This window comes from Quercus robur, chromosome 3 (assembly GCF_932294415.1).
Source record: "Quercus robur chromosome 3, dhQueRobu3.1, whole genome shotgun sequence".
In the NCBI taxonomy this organism is placed as follows: Eukaryota; Viridiplantae; Streptophyta; class Magnoliopsida; order Fagales; family Fagaceae; genus Quercus; species Quercus robur.
Genome location: NC_065536.1, coordinates 33,749,989 through 33,771,855, shown reverse-complemented (window position 1 = coordinate 33,771,855; position 21,867 = coordinate 33,749,989). Strand labels below are relative to the sequence as shown.

Sequence of the window (21,867 nt, the reverse complement as noted above, 5' to 3'; positions counted from 1 at the left end):
GGTGGGGCAAATTTAATGTGGGGCAAAAAATGAAAACTTTAACCACTGACAAACTAAAAATATCACTACTTTAACACATGGAGAAGTTCCAAGAGTCCAATGTATTCTTCTAGTAAAGAGAATCAAGTTCAAATCACTCACCCCTCATTGTTGTAATTAAAAAAAGAAAAAGAAAAAAGAAAAAAGAAAAAGAGAGGTCCACGAAGACAAACTACAATAGTAAAGAAAATAAAAAAATTCAAAATTTTGGTAGGATTTTCCAAAAATGAAAAGAAATGTCAAAAGAAGCTTTTTATAGTCGTAAGAGGAAACTGGTGAAATCGGCTTGGGCCTAAAATAATAAAGCCCACAAAGACAAAATAATAAAGTAAAGAAATAACAAAAATAACACATATATCTTCTTTTGTAAGCGTCAATTTCTTCATTTAATGCTTCATGAAAAAAAAAAAAAAAAAAGGCAATATATTATTTAAAAAGCTGCTATAAAAATAAAACCAACAGAGAAGAGACTGATATATTGTATTGTAATAAAGAAGTAAACCAAGAGAAGAAGGCAAACCTGGTCCTTGAAAAGGTCTTTATTTTCAATTTGTTCAAGGGACCAAGAGAGCACAATTTCAGTGAAGTCATGATCATTAGGAACTGCTCTCATCTTCTTTGAACTCTCTCCCTTCTCCTTCATCATCATTTCTTCTTATATCATCTCTGTGTGCATTAATATATTATGTCATCAAAAACCCATTTGGCCATTTTCTCTGTGACTCTTTTATAGACAGAGAGTAAAGTAAGTAGCTTTCTTATCTAGGAAGGAAACAAGTAAGAGAAAAAGGTTCCTGGGAATCTTTAGTTCGGACATTACCTTCTTTTCTTTTTGATAAACAGTACGAGCATTACTTTTTATTTTTATTTTTTATGAACAAGTGCGGGCATTACTGGTTATCAAAAGAAAGGCATGTTATATTTATAGCATCGACGTCTTTGGCTTTGTTTTTCAACTTTAAAAAAGAGAATGGATTAAAGATTGAACGAGTTCCAGGATTCAGATTCAGATACCTTAAAGCATAAGCATCCAGAGATGTATAACTTATTCTTTATACTATATTTTAAATTTGATTCCTAATTTTTTAATTATATCAATTTAGTCCTTATCTTTTGGTACTATATCAAAATGGTCCTTATAGTTAAATGATGGATAAAAAATGCTGATGTAGCTAACAATCAAAATAAAAAATAATTTTTTTGCTACATAGACTTCCATCTAAATTGCCAGATTAGCATTATAATTAAATAAAATATTAATCTTCCTTCATTAATTTATAAAGAAAAAGAAAGAAAATATTAATCTGCGTTTTTTTCCTTTCAATATTTCTTGGCATCCAAACACACTCCGAAATCAAATCCTACAAAAATCAACCCTTTCAAATTTCGATTGAGTTGATTTAAATATAACCTTCACATATTGAAATGAAAACATATTCAAACATTCACATTCATAATCAAACTCACTACTCTAAAAAAAAAAAAACAAGATCTTAGATTGATTTGAAATGAAAACACCAATTTATGTGGTTGAAACCCAATCAAATCCATATAGCCAACCCAATCTCCTCAAGCCAACTACAACCCATTTTGAGTAACACATTTGGTGGTTGAAACCCCTAAACCCAGCAAGTTTCAAGGAAGCTTAAGATTCTTAAAAAAAAAATCCAAAACAAACAAGTTACAGCTCAATCATGGTCCAAGCTGAAATCGAGCATTCCATATGTGTCGGTCTCCAACGAGTCCGCCATGGGAGATCTAAAAGCTTCTTGGAATGTGGTGGCAGCAGATCTGGGTTTGGGTCGATTTTAGAGTGATAGAGAAAGAAAGAGTGATTTGGGTTTGGGTCGATCTCTAGCCCAGAACTTAGCAAGAGTAATTGTTGAAAGTGATTCTAAAACTTGCATAGAGGCTATTCAGGGGCTGGGTCAGAGTTGTTCATTGAGGAATTCAAGCTAGAGCTATAGTTTGTAATCTAGCAGAGGCTTTCGGTGTATGTATTTTCAACTGGGTTTGTAGGGAAGCTAATGTGTTGGCTGGGTGATCTTTGAAGAATAGGTGTTTTTCTTTCTTTGATTTAGGTTCAAGCTCCAAGCTTTTGCTGACGTTTTCATATAGGTTTGCCTTCTGTAGTTTTTCTTTTAGATTTTTTTTTTAACGTAGACATGTTTGATTATCGGGAAAGTGCAGGAAAAATTAAAAGAAAGTATAAAGAATATGAAAATTTTGGTTATTTGGATTTTTTTCATTTAAATACTGATGTGATATGTTTAAATGTTAAATAAATTTTTAATTATCATTTAATTTAGGACGTGAGGTTAGTCACAATTTTTTTTTTTTTAAGGTTATGCTGATATGGCATTCCGAATAGCAGTTGACGTAGAATAAAAAATAATTTTTTATTATTATGCTTGACACATCAGTTTTTTTCATCTATGAGATAATGATTGGGACTAATTTGACATGACATTGAAAAAGTTAAGGATCAAATTGACACAATTGAAAGGTTAATGACCAAATTGAAATATGGTGTAAAGAATAGAGACTAACTTTGTAATTTACCCTTTATTTTTTTTTATACAAAATAGAATTCTACTCTAAACTAATCTAAGTGTATATGTGTGTGAAACTCCCTCCTGGAGACCTGAACTCCAGCCTTTGCCCCCCACACTCTATAAACATTTATACTTATGAAGTGACCATCGCAACAAGGGTGTGCAGTGGTATGTAACCCTTATTATTGATTCTTAAACTTTATTTTCGTTTTTTCCACTTGGCGTGAACTTCAAACAGCCTTAGGTGCCAAAGTTTATCTGTTTTTTCCTATTCTGATCCTCTGTAAATTCCTTTGTGAATTTTTTACTGCATCACTTTTCTTACAAACATCCAAACCAAAAAGAACGAGCAAAATGCTTTAATCATTTCAATTACTTCTCACTACTTCTTAATTTTAATTTTCCACTCCCTTCAATACCTTCATAAACTCACATGCTATTAAGAGTTGGAAAATGAGAATATTTAGGGCAACCTGAACCTAGTGAATCATTGTTCTTTAATTACAATCAGAAGCAACCTTAAATCTGAAATAGAGAAAACTTATAACCCCACACACTGCTCAAGAAGCTGGGACAAGACAATCTCCTTTGAAAATCACATTGCCCTTGAATTGCAAATTCTATAGCCTTGTGGTATACAACACTAAGTGCTAACTATTGAAATTGGAAGAACTTTTCTGAAATGCTAGATTGTTCATCTCTTTCAACTGCACATAGAAGACAATTTCTGAAAGGTATGATACATAACAACTTTAAACTCATGTACATCTATTTATCTCTTACTGCCACTTTTTTTACCCCTCTTGTTTTTCTAGGACTTGTTACCTTTCCCCTTATTTTCTGTTTCCCGGCTGTTTTTGCTGTTGGAGACCACATCAGCACTGCTGCTCATTTGATATATTGCCAGAAGTCTCAACCACAAGGTTTGTGCCCTGTTGGAAGAATAGCTTACTTAAGATAGGTTCCAGATTTGGCCTTCTTGACAGCAATCTCTTGCAAAGTTCTCGAATTGTTGACATATTGTTTCCAAGTTCCGGTTCACTGAGAAGGTCATGCAAAAGAGAGAAGGAAGAAAAAAAGGTCAGGAAAAAAAAGGGAAGGTTTGAATAAGGACCCCTTTTAGACAAAGCAAAAGAAGGCTAGTCATATCAAAGTCAGTGTATATACTGACCTCACATCCAGTGCAGCAGAAAGTTGCGTCAGTTCATCAACCATGCTGTCTACTTCCTCCAATAGGTTTTCACCAACATTGTCAATAGTATTCTGAAGGTGTTCATTCTTAACAGTACTTACAAGGTGAATACTTTTCTCCACATTCACCTGCTAGTTACATAGGAACAGAATAAAAATTTAGTATGATGCTCATTTGTGAGTATTCTTTTCACTGAAGTCAAATATTATATGAAAATTTTGCATTACCTTCATTATTTGGACATTTGACAAAAAGCTCCTTGGATCTTTACCACACTCCAACTAGGGATGGCCATACCCATTAGGTAATGGATATCCAACCCTACCCGATCCAATTATTCTGGGTAATACCCAGTTCTTAATGGGTAGAAGGTAATTGGGTAGGGTTTGGATATTATCCAAATATTTTGGGTAGGGTTTGGATATTATCCATTTACCCATTATTACCCATTTAACTAATTAGATCTAACTCAAACCAAACTCAACCAAATTATTATGGGTAAACCTCAACCCACCCAATTAACCAATAATCAAAATTACCAAATTGCCCCTAAAACTTGAAAATGACCAAATTATTCATAAAATCCTCTAAAATTGCCGAAATGCACTCCAAACCTAAAAAATGACCAAAATATCCCCGAAACATAAAAAAAATGACCGAAACACCCCCAAAACCTAAAATATGACCAAAATACCCCCGAAAACTAAAAATTACCAAAATACCCCATAAACCTAAAAAATGACCAAAAGACCACTGAAACCTAAAAATTACCAAAATACCCTCTAAACCTAAAAAATGACCGAAATACCCTCAAAATATAAAAAATTACCGAAATACTCTCTAAACCTAAAAAATGACCGAACTACCTCCGAAACTTAAAAATTAGCAAAAAACCCCCGAAACATTAAAAAAAATGATTGAAACACCCACGAAACCTAAAAATGACCAAAATACCCCCGAAACTAAAAATTACCAAAATAACCCCTAAACCTAAAAAATGACTGAAAGGCCACTGAAACCTAAAAAATGACCAAAATACCCCCCGAAACCTAAAAATTACCAAAATACCCTCAAAACCTAAAAAATGACCAAATACCCTCAAAACATAAAAACAATTACTGAAATACCCCCCTAAATCTAAAAAATGACCGAAATACTCTTGAGACCTATAAAATTACCAAAATACCCCGAAACCTATAAAATGACAAAAATGCCCCTAAAATCTATAAGATGATAAAAATACACCCAACCCTAAAAAATGACTGAAATAACTTCGAAACCTAAAAAATGACCAAAAGATCCCAAAACCTAAAAAATAACTGAAATACCCCCAAAGCTTAAAGAATAACCAAAATACCCTCAAAACCTAAAAAATGACCAAAATACCCCTGAAACATAAAAAATTACCCTTGAAACCTTGAAATTACCAAAATACCTCCGAAATCTATAAAATTAACAAAATAGCCCCAAAATATAAAAATTACCGAAATACCCCTAAAACCTAAAAAATGAAAAAAAATTCCCCCGTAATCTAAAAAATGACTGAAATGCCCTTAGAATCTAAAAAAATGACCAAAATAACCCCGAAACCAAAAAAAATTACCATAATTCCCTCAAAACCTAAAAAATGACTGAAATATTCTTAAAACCTTTAATCTTGACAAAAATACCCTTGAAACATCCAAAATACCCCAAACCTCTATTTTCGTAATTTAAAAGGTTACAAATGTATTTTGGTCATTTATAGGTTAAGGGGTACTTTACTCACTTTAAAGTTTTCAAGGGTGTTTTGGTCATTTTAGATATTTTCTGGGGGTATTTGGTTGTTTTAGAGGTTTAGGGCTATTTTGGTCGATTTATAGGTTTCGGGGTATTTTTGGTAATTTTAGAGGTTTGGGGTTATTTTTGGTCATTTTAGAGGTTTTGGGCATATTTGGTCATTTTACAAGTTTAGGGCTTATTTTGGTCATTTTATAGGTTTGAGGGTATTTTAGACATTTTATAGGTTTTAGGGGCATTTTTGTCATTTTATAGATTTCGGGGGTATTTTGGTCATTTTTCAGGTTTACGGAGTATTTCGGTCAATTTTTAGGTTTCAAGGGTATTTTGGTCATTTTCAAGTTTCAGCGGTGTTTTAGTAAGTTTTTAGGTTTTGGGGATATTTCAGTCATTTTTTAGGTTTAGGAGTTATTTCGGTCATTTTTTAGGTTTCGGGGGTATTTTGGTAATTTTTAAGTTTCTGGGGTATTTCAGTCAAATTTCAGGTTTCGGGGGTATTTCGGTCATTTTTTAGGTTTAGGGGGTATTTTTGATAATTTTTGGGTTTCGGGGGTATTTTGGACATTTTTAGGTTTCGTGGGTATTTAGTCATTTTTTAGGTTTCGGGGGTATTTTGTCATTTTTTTAGATTTAGGGGGTATTTTGGTAATTTTAAGTGGTTTTTGAGCATATTTGGTAATTTTGGGGGTATATTGGTCATTTTAGAGATTTAATGGGTATTTTGCTCATTTTAGAGATTTTGAGATATTTTGGTCATTTTAGTGGTTTTTGAGCATAATTGGTGATTTTAGAGAATCAGGAGTATTTTGGCCATTTTAGAGGTTTCATGGGTATTTTGCTCATTTTAGAGATTTTGACAATATTTTGGTCTTTTTAGTGATTTTTGAGCATATTTGGTGATTTTATAAAAATTGGGTTTGGGTAGGGTATGGATATCCATGGGTAAACAAACTGGGTAACAATTGGGTATGGATACTAATTGGGTAAGGTAATTGGATATCCATGGATAAATTAATTGGGTTGGGTATGGGTATACCCTACCCATACCCTACCCATGGCCATCCCTAACTCCAACGACTGCAAATCTTCAAATATTTCCTGAAAGTAATTCACTCGCAGCTTGCTTCCATTTATGTTGTTCAAGTCCCCCTGATCTGCCACCACAGCCAAGTTTGAAGGTGCAGTCTTACAACTGTCTTGATCATAAGTGTCCGAAGAAAGCACTTCATTGGCAGAGTTAGTTGCTTCCACTTCAACCGTCTCAGTTTGACCTTGTGATGCTTTCACTGTCCCTGAAAACAAGACTTTTAACATGTCCTCCCTGCACTGTTTTACCCTCATGTCCACAAAAATGGCATCTGGATATAGAAACCTTGAACAATTTCCTCCCAAACTCACAATTACAAGAGGATTGTGAATCTTTTTAAATGCTTCAGCTAGCACATTCACATGTATATGTTTCTGTTTTCTCCGAATGACATCACAAAATTCCCATGGAAGTTGCTCAGTAATAAAGCTACTACCAAGCAATGCAAAAGGAAATTCCAAAAATTCCCCAGCATTCAGATGAACTAAACATATTATAGAAACCAATCTCAATACCAGCAGTGGATAGTAGTCCTTCACGTTTATATTAGATTTTCTGATCCAATCCATTGTATCTTTCTTATACAAAAGAAGCTGCCGAGCAACATTGACAATAAACTCAAAGATAACATGGCATGATCCAATACCAGCAGTAGAATTTGGGTTGGTATCTGCATCTTGATAGATAAACCATTCAGCAAAAGAAAACTTCAGAGTGAAAAAGTATCCCTGGAAGTAAGATGCCAAGATTAGGAGGCGCTCAATAAGATACAAGAAACAACCAGGTGAAATATAGTCAACTTCTCTCCAGTTTGCTTCATAAGTATCCACCAAAGCTTCTTTCAGCTTCAGAAGAACGCACGATGTTGGGGTTTTTAGAGTACTGCCACGGAGAACCTGAATGAATGTCTTCCATGATAGATTTCCATAAGTCCCATCAAACCTTTTCAAAATCTCATTATGTATATTATTATCTTACCCAATCCAAGAGTTATCACTACAACTATTCCAATTTTCCCGTATGTCAACTTACCCTTCAAGCTTATGTTTTCAATAAGCTTATGTTCTCTCGGAGAAAACATGTTCTCTGCCAATGATTTCCACCAATCTAGGGGAAATATATAGCCAAAAAAAGAATTGGTAGAAAGTTCAACAAATCTCTGCAATGTCTTATAGTTGCAGTAACCATGGTTCTGATATTCAGATTCCGAAAGAAACTTTGCAACCTCATAGATATAAGTAAGAGATCTGCTTTGGCAGAACATGGAGAGGGAATTCTTCAATGAGAAATTGTAAAGAGCTTGAAGATTGTCCAAAACTTTCATACCAGCACGAAGTAATTCTGAACACCAGTAACTAGGAGCAGCTGAAACAAAATGGTGAACATTAATATAAATCACATTTCCATTCCTCTGAAGGAGTCTACTGTCCAATTCTCTTACCCAATCCGCATCAGGGTTGAGCAATAGATAGATTGCATTAAGATTATAACCCGCACTCCCAAGTAATTCAAACAGAACTCACCCTAACTTCTATATTCATTATCATCTTGGATGTCAAGACATTTGAGATACTTGACAATGTTCACAATCTTATCTTTCCAAAAATTCCAGAAGTAAACTAGTGTTTCTACTGAAATTTGATCTCTGGAGATCATCTGTTCTGAATGCTTTGTCAGATCAAAAACAACATAATCCTGCCACACATACTTTGAAGAGTTTGACTGAAGATGAGCATCTAGAATTTTTCAAGCAGAAATTGTTTCACCTCCAACAATATTATGTCTCTGAGAAGCATTCAAATACTTTTCAGTTATGGACAAGTTACTCTGTTCTCTTGATAAAATGTCTGCCTCTCTACAAACAACCAAATAGTAGGCATTTGACTCATTCTTAGAAAATGACTTCGCTTTTGCCAAAATCTCCTGCTTCTGTGCAAACTTTCAAACATTCTGAGAAAAAGTTGCCTCTAGCATACACATTAGCTGCCAGTTCATAGCATCCTGCTAGAGAAAAGCATTCCCCAGCCCTTTGAAGTCCAGGCTCCCCACATTTTTCTAAATAAAGCCTTCCTGCAACAATAAGAAGTTCAAATTAAAGGTTGATATAGAGAACAACAAATTTTGTACCATTTAAATTTTCAGGGATGAAATTGAAATTGCAACTATTTACATTTGAAGGACAAAAATGAAAATTGGATAAAATTTGAAGTACAAATAGGTGTATTTCAGCCACCAATTTTTTATAAACCAAACCATTGAGAGAACCAAAAAATTGAGAAGTTTTAGGTTCAAAGGTCTAATCAGGAGGTCAACTAAGTTGGACAGTGGCGTCCATTTTCTATAAAAACTAAAAAGAATAACAAAATAAGAAAAAAACTTATTGAAATTGGCCTAATTAGGTGGATAAACAGATGACCCTTTCAGTTACGTGCTCATTCCTGACAAAATTGTCTGAAAGTGTATTGAAAAGGACAAAAGAAAAAACCCTAGGAAGACACACTAAGATATCCTAAGCAATCAAACCTTTGAAGGATACTGCAATTATACCTATATTCTATAACAAAGCTAGAAAATTTTCAAAGTCCATGTGAATTTTGACAAATTGTGCAAAAGTATTTATATAGACTGTTCCTAAATATTTTTCAAAGAAAGACAAGGATGAATTTAATGCAAGACAGAAGTAGTTGGATATGATACCAATTTGATGCAGGATCTTTAGGAATCCCACACTAGGTTAGATTTCTTGACGAGATCTTGAATGCCTCTTTAATGCGTTAATGTTAAAAAACATAGCTATTGTTGGATTAAGACGGAGAGTGAATTTTGAAGGACTTTGATGGTTGTTTGATACCGAATCAGTGAACAGGAGTTAAAGAAAAGACAAACCCTAGGCAATTGTAATTAGATTTCCATTAATCACACCTAAAAAGAAGAAGGCACTCACACCCTCAAATTTTTTAAAAAGCTACTTAAATTTTATTAAACTTAAGCCTTTACATAACCAATAAACTAAGAATCACAGCCATCTGTCAGAGCCCAAGTCAGCAAACCCATAAACTATCAATTTATTTCCCTGGCATTAGAAAATGAATTAAAACGCTACCAGAAGTTTCTTAAAGCAAATAAACCTAAAAACAAGACAACAATTATAAGACTAAGACTTCATTACAAAATTTGAACTTTTCAATTTTCAGACATAGAAATTTTTAGACAGTGTCATGTCCCTTAACAATGTAGTTGTGACACAAGAACAATAACAAAATGTACATCACTGATGATAGGTTATATTTGACCAAAGTCTGAGTATCCAATGCATACCTGCTCTTTCAAACTCCCCCAAATCAGAAAAACATTGGGCAGCAGAGTCAGCTTTGCCTATATCTTCAAATATTTCAGCAGCTTGCCTTAGTTTAACATTTGCCTCTTCAGGATTTGAACTGTGCATATGGTCAGCATCTGCTCTAAGGCCAGCAGCCATGGACCTTCTTTCCCAGTTGATATCACCAGCTCTTTCAAAGCACATGGTTGCAGATAGAAAGTTATGCTCATAATACAACTGCAAGAAAACATATAACAGAGTTGAGATATACAGTAATGGTTTTGCCAAATAAAAGAGAGAGAGAGAAGGCAGCAATAAATTTTCAGAGTGTCACAATCAATAATACTGTAGTAACCTTAATGCCCCGGGACTTCCACTCCTCTGGACTGCTAGCAACTTCCATTGCCTAAGCAAGTGAATCATCCAGTTGTCTGACTTGGACAACACGCTTTTTCTTCTGTATTCTCACAAATCCACAACCTCTGTATTGCTCTTTCATATATTTATATATCACTCTCCATAGGTTTTTCATAGGTGACGAGCCAAAAAAGTCATACAACAATACATCCTGTAGAAGGAAATTGCGAGAGTCACAAATGGGTAGAGAAATAAAGGCAATAATTACTGATACAGTTAATAAACCACAATTTGAACAAAGGAAGTGATAATCTTCTAACATATAAATAAATTATGGTGTAATAAAAAGAATGACTTAAAATTATTATATCCACCTGAAATTCAAGGCTCTTGCACTCGGAATAGTTAGAATAAGAGCTTGCTTTCCAACATGATTGGTAATTCCCTCCCGAACACAATCATCTCGTACCAATATTACCTGCTCTGCACCGAAGCTAACAATACTCCCTTAGGGAAAATAGCATTTTTGTTGCTCCTGGATTCAAGCAGAATAGGAGCTTCGCCATCTATATGACTAGTCTCAGGCTGCAAAACATCAGTAGATTGAGGAAAGAAATGATAAAGAAGTTCAATAACACTTTGTGATAGCTTAAGAATTCCATCGTGAGTACGGAAGTTCCGGCTCAAATGGAGGATTTCTGAGATTAATCCTTCTCTTTTCTTCCATCTTTTCCACTGGATTTCGATTCCAGCACAAACTTCTTGTAGAACAGAGATCTTATATCTTGGAATCTAAAGTCAATTCCTTTCGCAATTGTCTGAGTAGTATCACCAGAGAAAACAAAACCTTCTTCAACAATTCTACAAATATATTTAAATAATGCAATTTGGCTCAATGTAAGATCCTGCACCTCATCAACATATACAAAATCCATTTCATCACCCTTGTATCTTTCAACTCTTAATCGACAATGAAGATCAATTACAAGGTCAGAAAAATCAAACTCAGCATTTTCGTTCTTCATTTTTTCATAATTTTGAAAGATGTCATATATCATTCCTCTCTTTTCTCTACTTAGATGGGAAACCCATAAATATGATAGTAGAACATAGTCCTCACGACTGAGTTTACCATCACCTGCCTCCACAGCTTGTGGGCCACCTTTTATATGGGAAATAATCTCTGTGAAAACTCTAGAAGAGTCAAGATTCTTAGTTAGCTGGGTATTGAAACGGGGCCAGTATGATGTACTAAACCTCTCATAATTAACTTCTTTCATCCTTATAAAGCTCTGTAAGGCAACTAAACTACCACTCATTGGACCATTAGAAAGTTTCCTTGCTTCATGGAATCTTTCAAAGTATGAATTACCCATAGTTCCATCAAGCATTATCAGAAATTTGTGAAATGTTATGACAAGAGGATATGACTTGGGCGGAACATCAACAAAAGAATCTGGGATATCATTGAATTGAGAGGCATCTTCGAAATCATCCATATCAATTGAAGACTTTTCGTTTGAAGAATTACCAGCACAGGCAAAGCTGCATATGGGGAAAAAAAAAGAAGTTAAAATAGGCTTTTCATTTGAAATTAACCAACATTATTGCCAGGAAGAAGAAGTGTATATAACATTTATGAAGTGTATTTAGAATATTTTACAAAGAGGAACTGATATTAATGGTTCTACTAACCTCAGTCATTCATTACATATATAGTGAGAGAATTGGTTACAGTATGCCTCTTCTAATTGTGACAACCTAGTGGGACGCTCATCACCTAAATACTTTTCTAATATGACTTTTGCTTTATTTGATTTGAAATTAAAATGAGTAACTTAAAAAAAATTTCTCAAAGAAAGAGAATTAAGACATGTCCCCTTAAAAAAATTGGATCTTCAAAGGCATTCAAACAATTTGGAAAAGAGAGAGTAACAAAGTAGATTTGCAACAACCATTTTATCAGATAATCTACGCACCTTTTCAAGTGAGAAACATGTTTTTTTATAGCATAACACAATTTAGGACTCACTGTCACAAAAAGTTGGTGCAATATAGTTTTCTTTATCTCAGCAGCAGTATCCTCAACCTCCTTTTCCTCACTATGCACAAGCGTATTGTTCTAGACACAACCCAATAACTCTGTTGCCATATGGTGCAATTTTTCTTTCTGAAAGAACTTCATAGTCAAAATAGTAGTTTTCCCAGTACCTGATCGCCCCAGTACAAATGTACTTCTAGGAAAAAGGATTATCTCTAGCTCTTGGTCAGTTACTTCAAATGGTAGATCCAATTCACCACCATCATTGTTAGAAAGCAAGTGGCTCACTACACCTGGCGATAAGGAGTAGAATTTCGAATTTCATCAACAACAGACTCTCACTTACCCGAGCATTCTCAATATAGTTTCTGCCATCAGAAGCACAACCACTTAGATCACTCCCATTTTCATTGTTATCAAGATTCTTAATCCGGACAATATCAAAAGAGATTGACCAACTCTTTGGATTTTCCAAATCCCTAGACACAAAGCAAGAAAAAAAAATCAATATATAAAAAAGAATTTCTTGTAAATTTAAAAAAATCAAAATAAGGCACCATCAATTTCCAAAATTAGCAACATTATTATGGATCTACAAGAATGAAAAAAGACATACATACCCCTCAAGACATTTCTCTTGGCAGCAATTAATAAAGTGAACTGTATATTTTCCAAACATGCTATTAAGACGTTTGACTAATTTTGGAATATCCTCCATAGGTAATATATCCCATTTCTTCAAAACTTGAGAGTACCTCAATTCCTTTGCTATGTCACTCCATTCCTTTACTATGTCATTTGCACAAACAATATAAAGTCCTTCAACCTTATATTGCTTTAAGATCTGTGAAGAACTTTCACAAATTACGCTAAACTTTTTGGGTCTCCAGCCACTGGAAATTTTAAGTAGGAGGTTTATAATTCACTTCTTTGCTTGGACAGACTTCAATTTTTGAAATGATTTCAGAAAGTTATCACTGAAAAGAACTTGTGGAGATTGCAAAAGGAAATATAATATAATATAATAAGTACATAAGCAAATTAAGAAAGAGTATTAACATCGCCACTATAGGAAATTACAAATATGAAAATAGATAATGAAAAATATAGATATGAGCAGGCCAAATACCTTCCACCTAGCACTTCTAAAAAGTATGCTATCATGATTAAGCAAATCATCAAACTATTCAAATTCTTTCTTTACATCTAAAATTGCTTTTGCCAAATCCTTGTCCTCGTCAGCATAAAAGAAACATTGACGATTCTTAGCATCAAGGACCAAGGTTTCCCAAACATATCCACTATTCACTAGTGCTCTTTCATTTCCCAATATCCATAGATAGTGCCTGAAAGGCATTACAAAGCCAATTGTTATTTACAATACTTTAAACTGGAATCAAAGGCAAACTTCTCAAAAAAACTTACATAAAATATTACCTAGCCCTCGTAAGAGCAACATTAGTTCGCTGCAGATTCAATGTGAACCCAATTGATGCACGAGTATTAGATCTTACTCTTGATATTATAATTAGGTCCTCCTCGCCACCCTGGAACCCATCTACTGACTTGACCTTCACTGTAAACCCATCAAGGTCATCATACTTTTGTCCAAGTCTTTCTTGAATTGCAACTACTTGAGCAGCATAAGGAGATATTACACCAATGTTGAGATTCTGTTTTGAGTCAGGGCCAACCCATGCTGTAATCAAAGCAAAAGCCAAAACAGGGGGAAAAAAAAAGTTTAGGTGTTTGTTTCTCAAAACGTAATTCCCTCATAAGAGACTGAGGTAAAGACATATAAAGGTAAAAGGATAAAGACATAAGATGACTATCCTAAATGATAAAAAATGTGTTCTTTGCAGTCTTTTAAAAGATTTAATACGCTGACTTTGGCATTCCTTTTGACTCCAATAAGTGATCCAGCCCAAACAACTTCAGAATAAACTTACTCTGGTAAAAATGTTCATGATCTAAATTGATCAAAATGAATATTGCTAGATGAGCAACAATGACTTAGTGCAGAGGATATTCAAGCTCAGTATCCCCATTATATCTGTTTTGAATAGCAGGTGACCTCAACCTGGCTGACACCCTCTGTGTGTTGTGCAACAAGCTAGCTGAAACACTAGAGCATCTCCTACTTGACTGCCCTTTCACAATCATTAGTGAGTTGCTCAAACTGGCCAATCAACCTAAGCATGCTAGTAATTCTATCTACTAGTGAGCTGATCAAAAAGGTAATCTCTCCCTACAAATACTTGAACTTAAGAGAAGAAGATGGTCCACATTGTTTGAAAATTTTTGGTGGGTTAGAAACCAAAATTTAGTTGAAGGCTGCACTCTGGAACCACTTAAAAAAGTATCAGAAGTATTTAGAAATTTCAGAGACCATCAATCTGCTTAGGATACTGCACTCTTTTGAATCTTCTGTTAGGACCTCAATTAGGTTGGCACAAAGTTAACTTTGATGTTGCTACCCCACCCATCTTCTCTGTTGCTGCAGCAGTTTGTAGAAATGATAAGGTCATAAGGATGATATAATCTCTGCCTATTCCAAAGTGCTACTAGATTTAGACTCTTTGCTAGGTGAAGCCACTGCTGCTAGTTTGGCAATTTCCTTGGCAGCAGACATGTAAACGCTTTAGCACACAATATTGCGCATTGGACTAGCTTTTGTATGTGGGATGGGAACCTCACCATCTACTCTCTTCCTCTTGGGTCTTTATTCCTGAGGATAGAGATGCGCTAGAGCCTTCCCCCTCTTCCTCTTTTAATTAAATTATCCTTATTTATAGAAAATATTTATTAAGAAAAAAAAGATGAGCAACAATGACACAACTTGTAAGATTTCTCAGTAGAGTTTTTTACCTTTGCAATTGCTCATTTTATACAGTATAACAAAGTCAATTTGACAAAACTTATAAACTTCCTCCTGTTTATATTTTCTAGGGAATTAGAGATCAATCAAATTAGTTTATACAGAATCAAATCAATGAATTGAATGTGTTAAAAAGTCATAAGATTATAGAGTAGAAAGAATAAGGTGCAATTGAAGAATAATATAGCATCAAGGTCAATAATTTTTCTTTAGAAAATACAACACCAATTGTAGAATTAGCCCATTAGCAACATAAAGCCTGATTGAACTTATTTTAAAAAATAAAGACAATCTTGAGATGAGCATAAGAATATAAGACTTCAACAGGAGTTACCTTTGTATAAATTCAGCAGTATTTTTGTCACAATAGCAACCTCAACCATGTTTCTCCAACTACGCTCAAAATCATCCCTCTCTTCCCTACCATCTAGTACATTTATGAAAGAATAGGGACCAAACATCGGACCGGGAAGATATTGTTTTTCATAGCTTTTTCTTTTGACATTTGGAGCATCTAAAATCTGGTTGCCATAAAAATGTGAATTTGGGAAAAAACTTATAGATGGATGCATTCACATGTAAACAAAAATATCAATATGAAAGAAAAACCAAATAGCATTTACATACATTGCTTGCAATCATTGCTCGTAATTGGCACTCATCACCTTCAAGGACAGCATGCCTCAAACCCAGAAGTTGCAGGGGAATGGTTGACTCACACTCCTTTAATCGTGCAGCTTCATCAATAACCAGAATGTTCAGTGGGTCCATTGCCACTGAATGGAGCTTATAAGAACTTGAAGCAGTGCAAAAAATTAAGGAAGCTACTTTGAAACAAAACTCCTTTATTGACCATTTGTTCATAGTGCTTGGAAGATCAAGTTCATTAAATGAACACTGAAGTTTTTTTAGAAGCAAAAGGCATTCTTTTCTCCTTGCATACAGCAGGAATGGTACATCCATAAATGGCTCAGAAATATTTTCACCTACTTCTGAATTTGAAAAAAGCTCCAACAGTGCTTCGGATTCCACATCATCTTGAAACAACAAGGTTTGAAGGACTCAAGTAGGCCAATAAGAGAAAAAATGTTTTGGAGATTATGCTCAAGAATGTATTTCTTGGGTAAATGTGTACAAAAGACTAGAAGACAATTTTTGAGTGGTGATGAAGTAGCAACAAATCTTTTTCTCAGAAAATCAAGACATGAATTGCACTTCATCTCACCGCCATCAGTTTCATCCCTACTTTCTATCTTTTTAATTTCTTTTTCATTGTTTTGTTCTCTCTCTTTGATAAATTCATTGTCCAAGAAGATGTGAAATTGAGAAACACAATCTTCAAGAAGTTCAATCATTGAAGCAAAACAATGCCTCCAACCAGTCAGAGGCCCCAAGCACTCAGTAAGCCTTTGGACCCGATAATCCAAATATATCATTTTCATATCTGAACCAACTTTGAGCTGCTCCTTATTCCCAAATAAGAGTATGTCTCCAAATGAGCAAAACAGAGCATCAATTCTTATATTTGTTTCAAAAGATTCTTTCACCAGCTTTAGGAAGCGCGAAGCCACTTCTGTAATTGCAAAATTTATTGGGGCACAAGTAAGAGTTCTATATCCCATTCTTAGAAGGGTAAAGAGTAGGGTACTAGTGGTTTTTGTTTTGCCAGTACCAGGCGGACCCCATATAAGTTCCGCAGACAACTTGTGGTTGCAATGCATCTTACGAAGACAAGCCAGGATAGCATAAATTTGGGATTCATTCAGTTTTGGAGTAATACTCGTTGCAAAAATCTCATCCCCGCTGTCATCACTCTGTACAGAACAGAGATCACAGTCTTCCTCATTCTGTTGTGCAACATGAGAGATGGGAAACAATTAAAGAAAGTCTAAGCAACAAATGTCAGTAAAACAAGTATAAATAAAGTAAAACCAAAGCAAGTTTCTCTTGCTGCAATTGACTTATAAATAAATTAAGGAAATACATGTGCATGACATTTCATAATCAAAATTTGGTAAAGGAGGGAGAGAAACAGAAGGCTAATAAAGTCAAACCATATTGTCACAACAGTTTAAACGCCCAGCTGCTGCATATGGGGAATACTATTACCAGCTTGTAAAAGACAGAAAGTAGGAAATCCCATTGGCATTATAACTAATAAGCACAGTTGCTTAAGGATCAACGAAAAGAACATCTTTTGTCACAAAATTTTGTATCTTCTTCTTAATCCTTCTAATGACAAAAATAATTACAAAAGAAACCTTATTGAAACAGAAACAGAAACAGAGGATTCAAGATTAAAACAAAGAGAGAACGTTTACAAAGGAATATTTAAGGCGCACAAAAAAGCTAATGTCCTCTCACTTGACCCTTGTTATTGACCTTATGGCTCCCTTCTTTATATCTGGCATTAAAATAATTATTTAACTTCCTTTTTTTTCCCTCTTTTTATTTATTTTAATTTTTTAACAAGAGCAGTTCTATATTACTAACATTTTAAAATCTTTTTACATTTTGTTGAAGTAAATCTTTTTACAATTTTTTGAAGTTAGAGAAAATGTCAGCGATGGGGTCAAATTATGAGGGTTTTATTCTCTTCCCATTTCTTCTTCTTCTTCTTCCAAAAAAAAAAAAAAAAAAACAATCTCAAACGGAATGACAATATGACAAGGTAGAATGAGATGCATAATGGAGGGATATTACATCTCTAATCATGTGGTTTTGATGAGATAAAAATGATTAAAAAAGAAAAAGATAGGAACGATGGTAAAAAGTAAAGAGAATAAAAGACTAGTGTGTTTAGGAAATAGTAGTAGAATATGTATAAAAAAAATTAAATTCTAAACAATTAAATAGAATATTTATATAAAAAATTATTAAATTTGCAAGTCGTACATTAAAAATAAAATGCTAAACTAGAATTTAGTTTCTTACAATTTATACAAGCTATCAATTTGGTCTTTGAGATTTTAATTTGGTCAATTTTGTTTTTCAAATTTGCAAAATGAATAATCGAGTCCTTCCATCTCTTTCTGTTAACATTTTGTAGTTAAGTATTACAACATAAAATATGTTTTTTTGTTACAATTTTCAATTTTTTTTTTTAAAAAAATGTGTTATATTCAACAATACCATTTGCAAAACAAATCATTTTCAAGGGGAACATAGTAACAAAACTAATCTCTCAAATCAAGGGCTAGACTTTTCTTCTCTATCATCATCATCCAACATCTACAAAAGCACCAAGCTTGATCCTTTTCCCTACCATTCCTTTTTCTTTAAGAAATGATTGTAAGACTCATATATTATGAGAGAGATAACGTCTATGTTAAAGGCATAAAATAGTACATTCTCATACCTTTGGTTGTGTATATCATGCAACACTTGTCTTTCTTAGACCTCTCTTTTTTTTCCCCTACCATTCCTTTTTCTTTAAAGATCGGATCTCCTACAAAAGTGAATGCTTTTAATTGTAGTCAAAATGATTTCTTATTTTAATGAACGATGTTTTAGATCCACCCATGATATCATAAGGGGGTTAAAGAGATGTGGATTAGACACAAATATTTTTTTTTTAATATTATCTATAACAGCGTAGGGTTTTGCATAATTGCAACATACATTTATGGATAATACGTTGGTTTTTGAATCTATTCGTAATGTGTTATCATTAAAAATTATTCCTGCATTTTTCATAATATAGTTTAGTATTTTTCTTAACATAAAAATACACCAACGATGAATTGGGATTTATAAAATATAAAATAAAATAAGTTACATGTAATTTTCATCACATGCGTAAAGGAGTCTATCCAAATGTTTAAAAGTGGTAAAAAAAAATAAATAAATAAGAAGGGAAAAATTAGAAAATAAAAATAATCATAGGGCAAGCCTACAAAAACTCGTTAGTAGACTCTTTTGATTTGATAAAAAAATTACTTCTTTACTTTTTCTTTTATAAAAATAACGCATTTAGTAATTACTAGAATGATAATAATTATTGCACATTAATTATACAAATACAAAGGTATGCAACAACTGAAATAGTAAGATAAAGTATCTTTAAGATTCCAACTCACATTTTTATTCGTTTGTACACGTGTATTTGTACATATCGATGTGCAATAACCATTATTTTCACAATATAATGCTTTGCTAACTGATAATACTGATTCTCAAAAAAAAAAAAAAAAACTGATAATACTTTTCCATTTTAAATTATCCTTTTTCCTTAGTTACTAATTATTAAAGTAAATGTACAAATGTTATGACTAGCAATAGTGTCTTGAAAAAGCAATGTTTATCTTTTCAAGAGATAAAAGTGAAAAAGAAAAAGTTAATTTTGTCGGTGTGTTAACATCGTTTGGAGATTGGGAGAAAAAGCAAAGAAATTAAAAAAAAAGGTAGTGTAAAATATTATTCCTATTATGAAATATAAATTTTATACGTGTCACAAATTTCTTAAATGGATGGAGTAGAACTGTAGAAAATAGATGAACTCATATAGTTTATTAAAAAAAAACTCATGTAGAATGGTTGTGTCAACCGTGTGTGAGGTTTATGATATTGTCATCCAATGACTCACGATAGAAATATTTAATTTTTTGACTGTAACACACTGAGACTATAATCGTAGTATAATGACACTCTTTAATCATTGCATACATACATTTTAAAAGAATTATTAAGATTATTATAAATTAGTTTAATTTCTGAGATACAATTTTTGAAACCATATTTTTTTTTAGGTATAATTAAATCAAATCCAACTTCCTTTTTTTTTAAAAAAATTTATACCACATTACACTATACTAAAACTAATTATATTCCTTTTAAGTTTTAATTATAGTGTTGTTTGGATGAGTTTAAAATCAGGTTTTTTGTTCAACATTAGCTTATGTGCACTCAAAAGAAAGACTGTATGATGTAAATTTCACATTCTACAGATGTGGTGACATGATAGAGTCACTTTAAATAAAATTCTTTGAAATGAGAGACACTTTTCTCAAGAAAAAAAAAAAATATTGTATCACATTAATTCTAAAGATAGGATAAAGTCAAATTTTGAACTATATATTCTTAAACAGAACTTCATCTATAGACATGCATATATAGTTGATTAATAAAAAGAATCTTATATGTCACCATTCACAGGCGATCTCCCTCCATGGCAAATAATTCTTTCCACGCTAGCCCACACCGCCCATATTGGCTTGTACCTAAATTTGGGGTATAGCATTAGCAAAGCATCTCTGATAGACTGACTGATACGGTGAGTCGGTTGTAACAAGCTTTCTATTTTCAGCAGAAGTATGTATAAACTTCATCTTCAGGCGGTGGATTTTACATATCTAACCCTATACTCTGCTTCAAACTTCAGTCATTGCCCCTCTACCTGCAAGTTGACACTGACAACTGATAACATGAAGATCTTCCTCAACCCATTTTCTCCATAATATATATATATATATATATATATATATATATATTAAGCAAAGCAAGCCAGCCTTGTACAATTTTGCACACCAACTCCGAAATCCGAATCTCTAGAGCTTTGAGAGTTGAAAAATGGCGGACCGTAATCGAACTCTCCGAGTTTTCTGTGTTGGAACGGCCGATACGAAGCTCGAAGATCTCCGATTCCTATCCAACTCAGTCCGATCCAATCTCAACACCTTCTCCAACAACTCTTCTCTAAAGGTATATATACACATTACACTTTCTTTAATTTCCCTTTTTTTTTTTTTTTTAATGTGTATTGCTTACATGTTTGATTGTAAGAAAATTATTAGTGTTATTACAAAAAATAAAAGAATTCTAATATAGTGCTTCATTCTGTGAATTGAATTCAGAGATAAATAGTTTTGACATTTATTACGTATTTATTTTGGTATTACATTAAAGTCAAAGCACAGTGAGAATCCAAATTGAATTTAAATTAACTTTTAATTCTAATCTAATTTTTGCAATTGTCGTCAAGTTTAGCATTGGATGATTAAAGTAAGAAAATAATTACTGCAACATGTTAACTTTGCGTTTTCTAGGTCATGATAAACTTTCGAAAACTTTTATAATAAGAAACTTCACTTATATGTATATATGAATTATGGGATAGAAAAACCAATAACTTTATTAAGAACTATCAAAAGAAAGTACATCATTTGAAAGAGTTTGTTCTAAGAAATAAGGACTCTTTTCCAATCAAATAGAAAAATCAATAATGCCCTTGACATGTTTAGCTAAAAGATGAGCTGGTGATCTATTGCCTTGACGACGAACATGAGAAAAGGAAACACTACGAAACTCCCCACAAAATTCCAATAAACCTTGCACCACCGAAGCCACTGAAGATGGCGGAGAGGACAGCCCCATAAGTGAGCGAATAAGCACCAAGGAATCACTCTCAAGAATAAACTCCTGAATCCCAACGTCCCTAGCAAACTGCATCCCAGCCTGCAATTCTTTTGGTTTGCTTTAGTAGCATATATTCTGGAAATTGTGACTATTTCTTAGCATTCCAATCGTGACTTGACAACTTATGGTGGATCAGGATTATTGAAAGACTGCAAAACGACAACGAAACAAGAAAAAAGGAAACCAGTTGGGAAAAAAAAATGTTG

The 21,867-nt window shown here is 33.4% G+C and overlaps 2 protein-coding genes across 5 annotated transcripts in view; both read right to left on the bottom strand.

Annotated features, from left to right (window-relative positions):
- The window catches only part of LOC126717857 (uncharacterized), a 176,363-nt gene that overhangs the window by 18,496 nt on the left and 136,000 nt on the right, over nucleotides 1-21,867 (bottom strand). The window lies entirely within an intron of this gene.
- Nucleotides 8,006-10,525, bottom strand: LOC126717859 (uncharacterized). Its single transcript, XM_050419793.1, has 3 exons — nucleotides 10,327-10,525; nucleotides 9,971-10,208; nucleotides 8,006-8,722 (listed from the first exon to the last, which is right to left on the bottom strand). The coding sequence occupies exons 1-3, from the start codon at nucleotides 10,372-10,374 to the stop codon at nucleotides 8,544-8,546; spliced, it is 465 nt and encodes a 154-aa protein (XP_050275750.1). The 5' UTR covers nucleotides 10,375-10,525; the 3' UTR covers nucleotides 8,006-8,543.

What these genes read in the sequence shown, in the direction of transcription:
- LOC126717859 (XM_050419793.1), bottom strand. Translation starts at nt 10,374, where the DNA reads ATGGAAGTTGCTAGCAGTCCAGAGGAGTGGAAGTCCCGGGGCATTAAG. An exon ending in GGAAGTCCCGGGGCATTAAG is followed by an intron (nt 10,209 to 10,326) that starts GTTACTACAGTA and finishes GTTTTCTTGCAG; the next exon opens with TTGTATTATGAGCATAACTT. An exon ending in GGGGGAGTTTGAAAGAGCAG is followed by an intron (nt 8,723 to 9,970) that starts GTATGCATTGGA and finishes TTATTGTTGCAG; the next exon opens with GAAGGCTTTATTTAGAAAAA.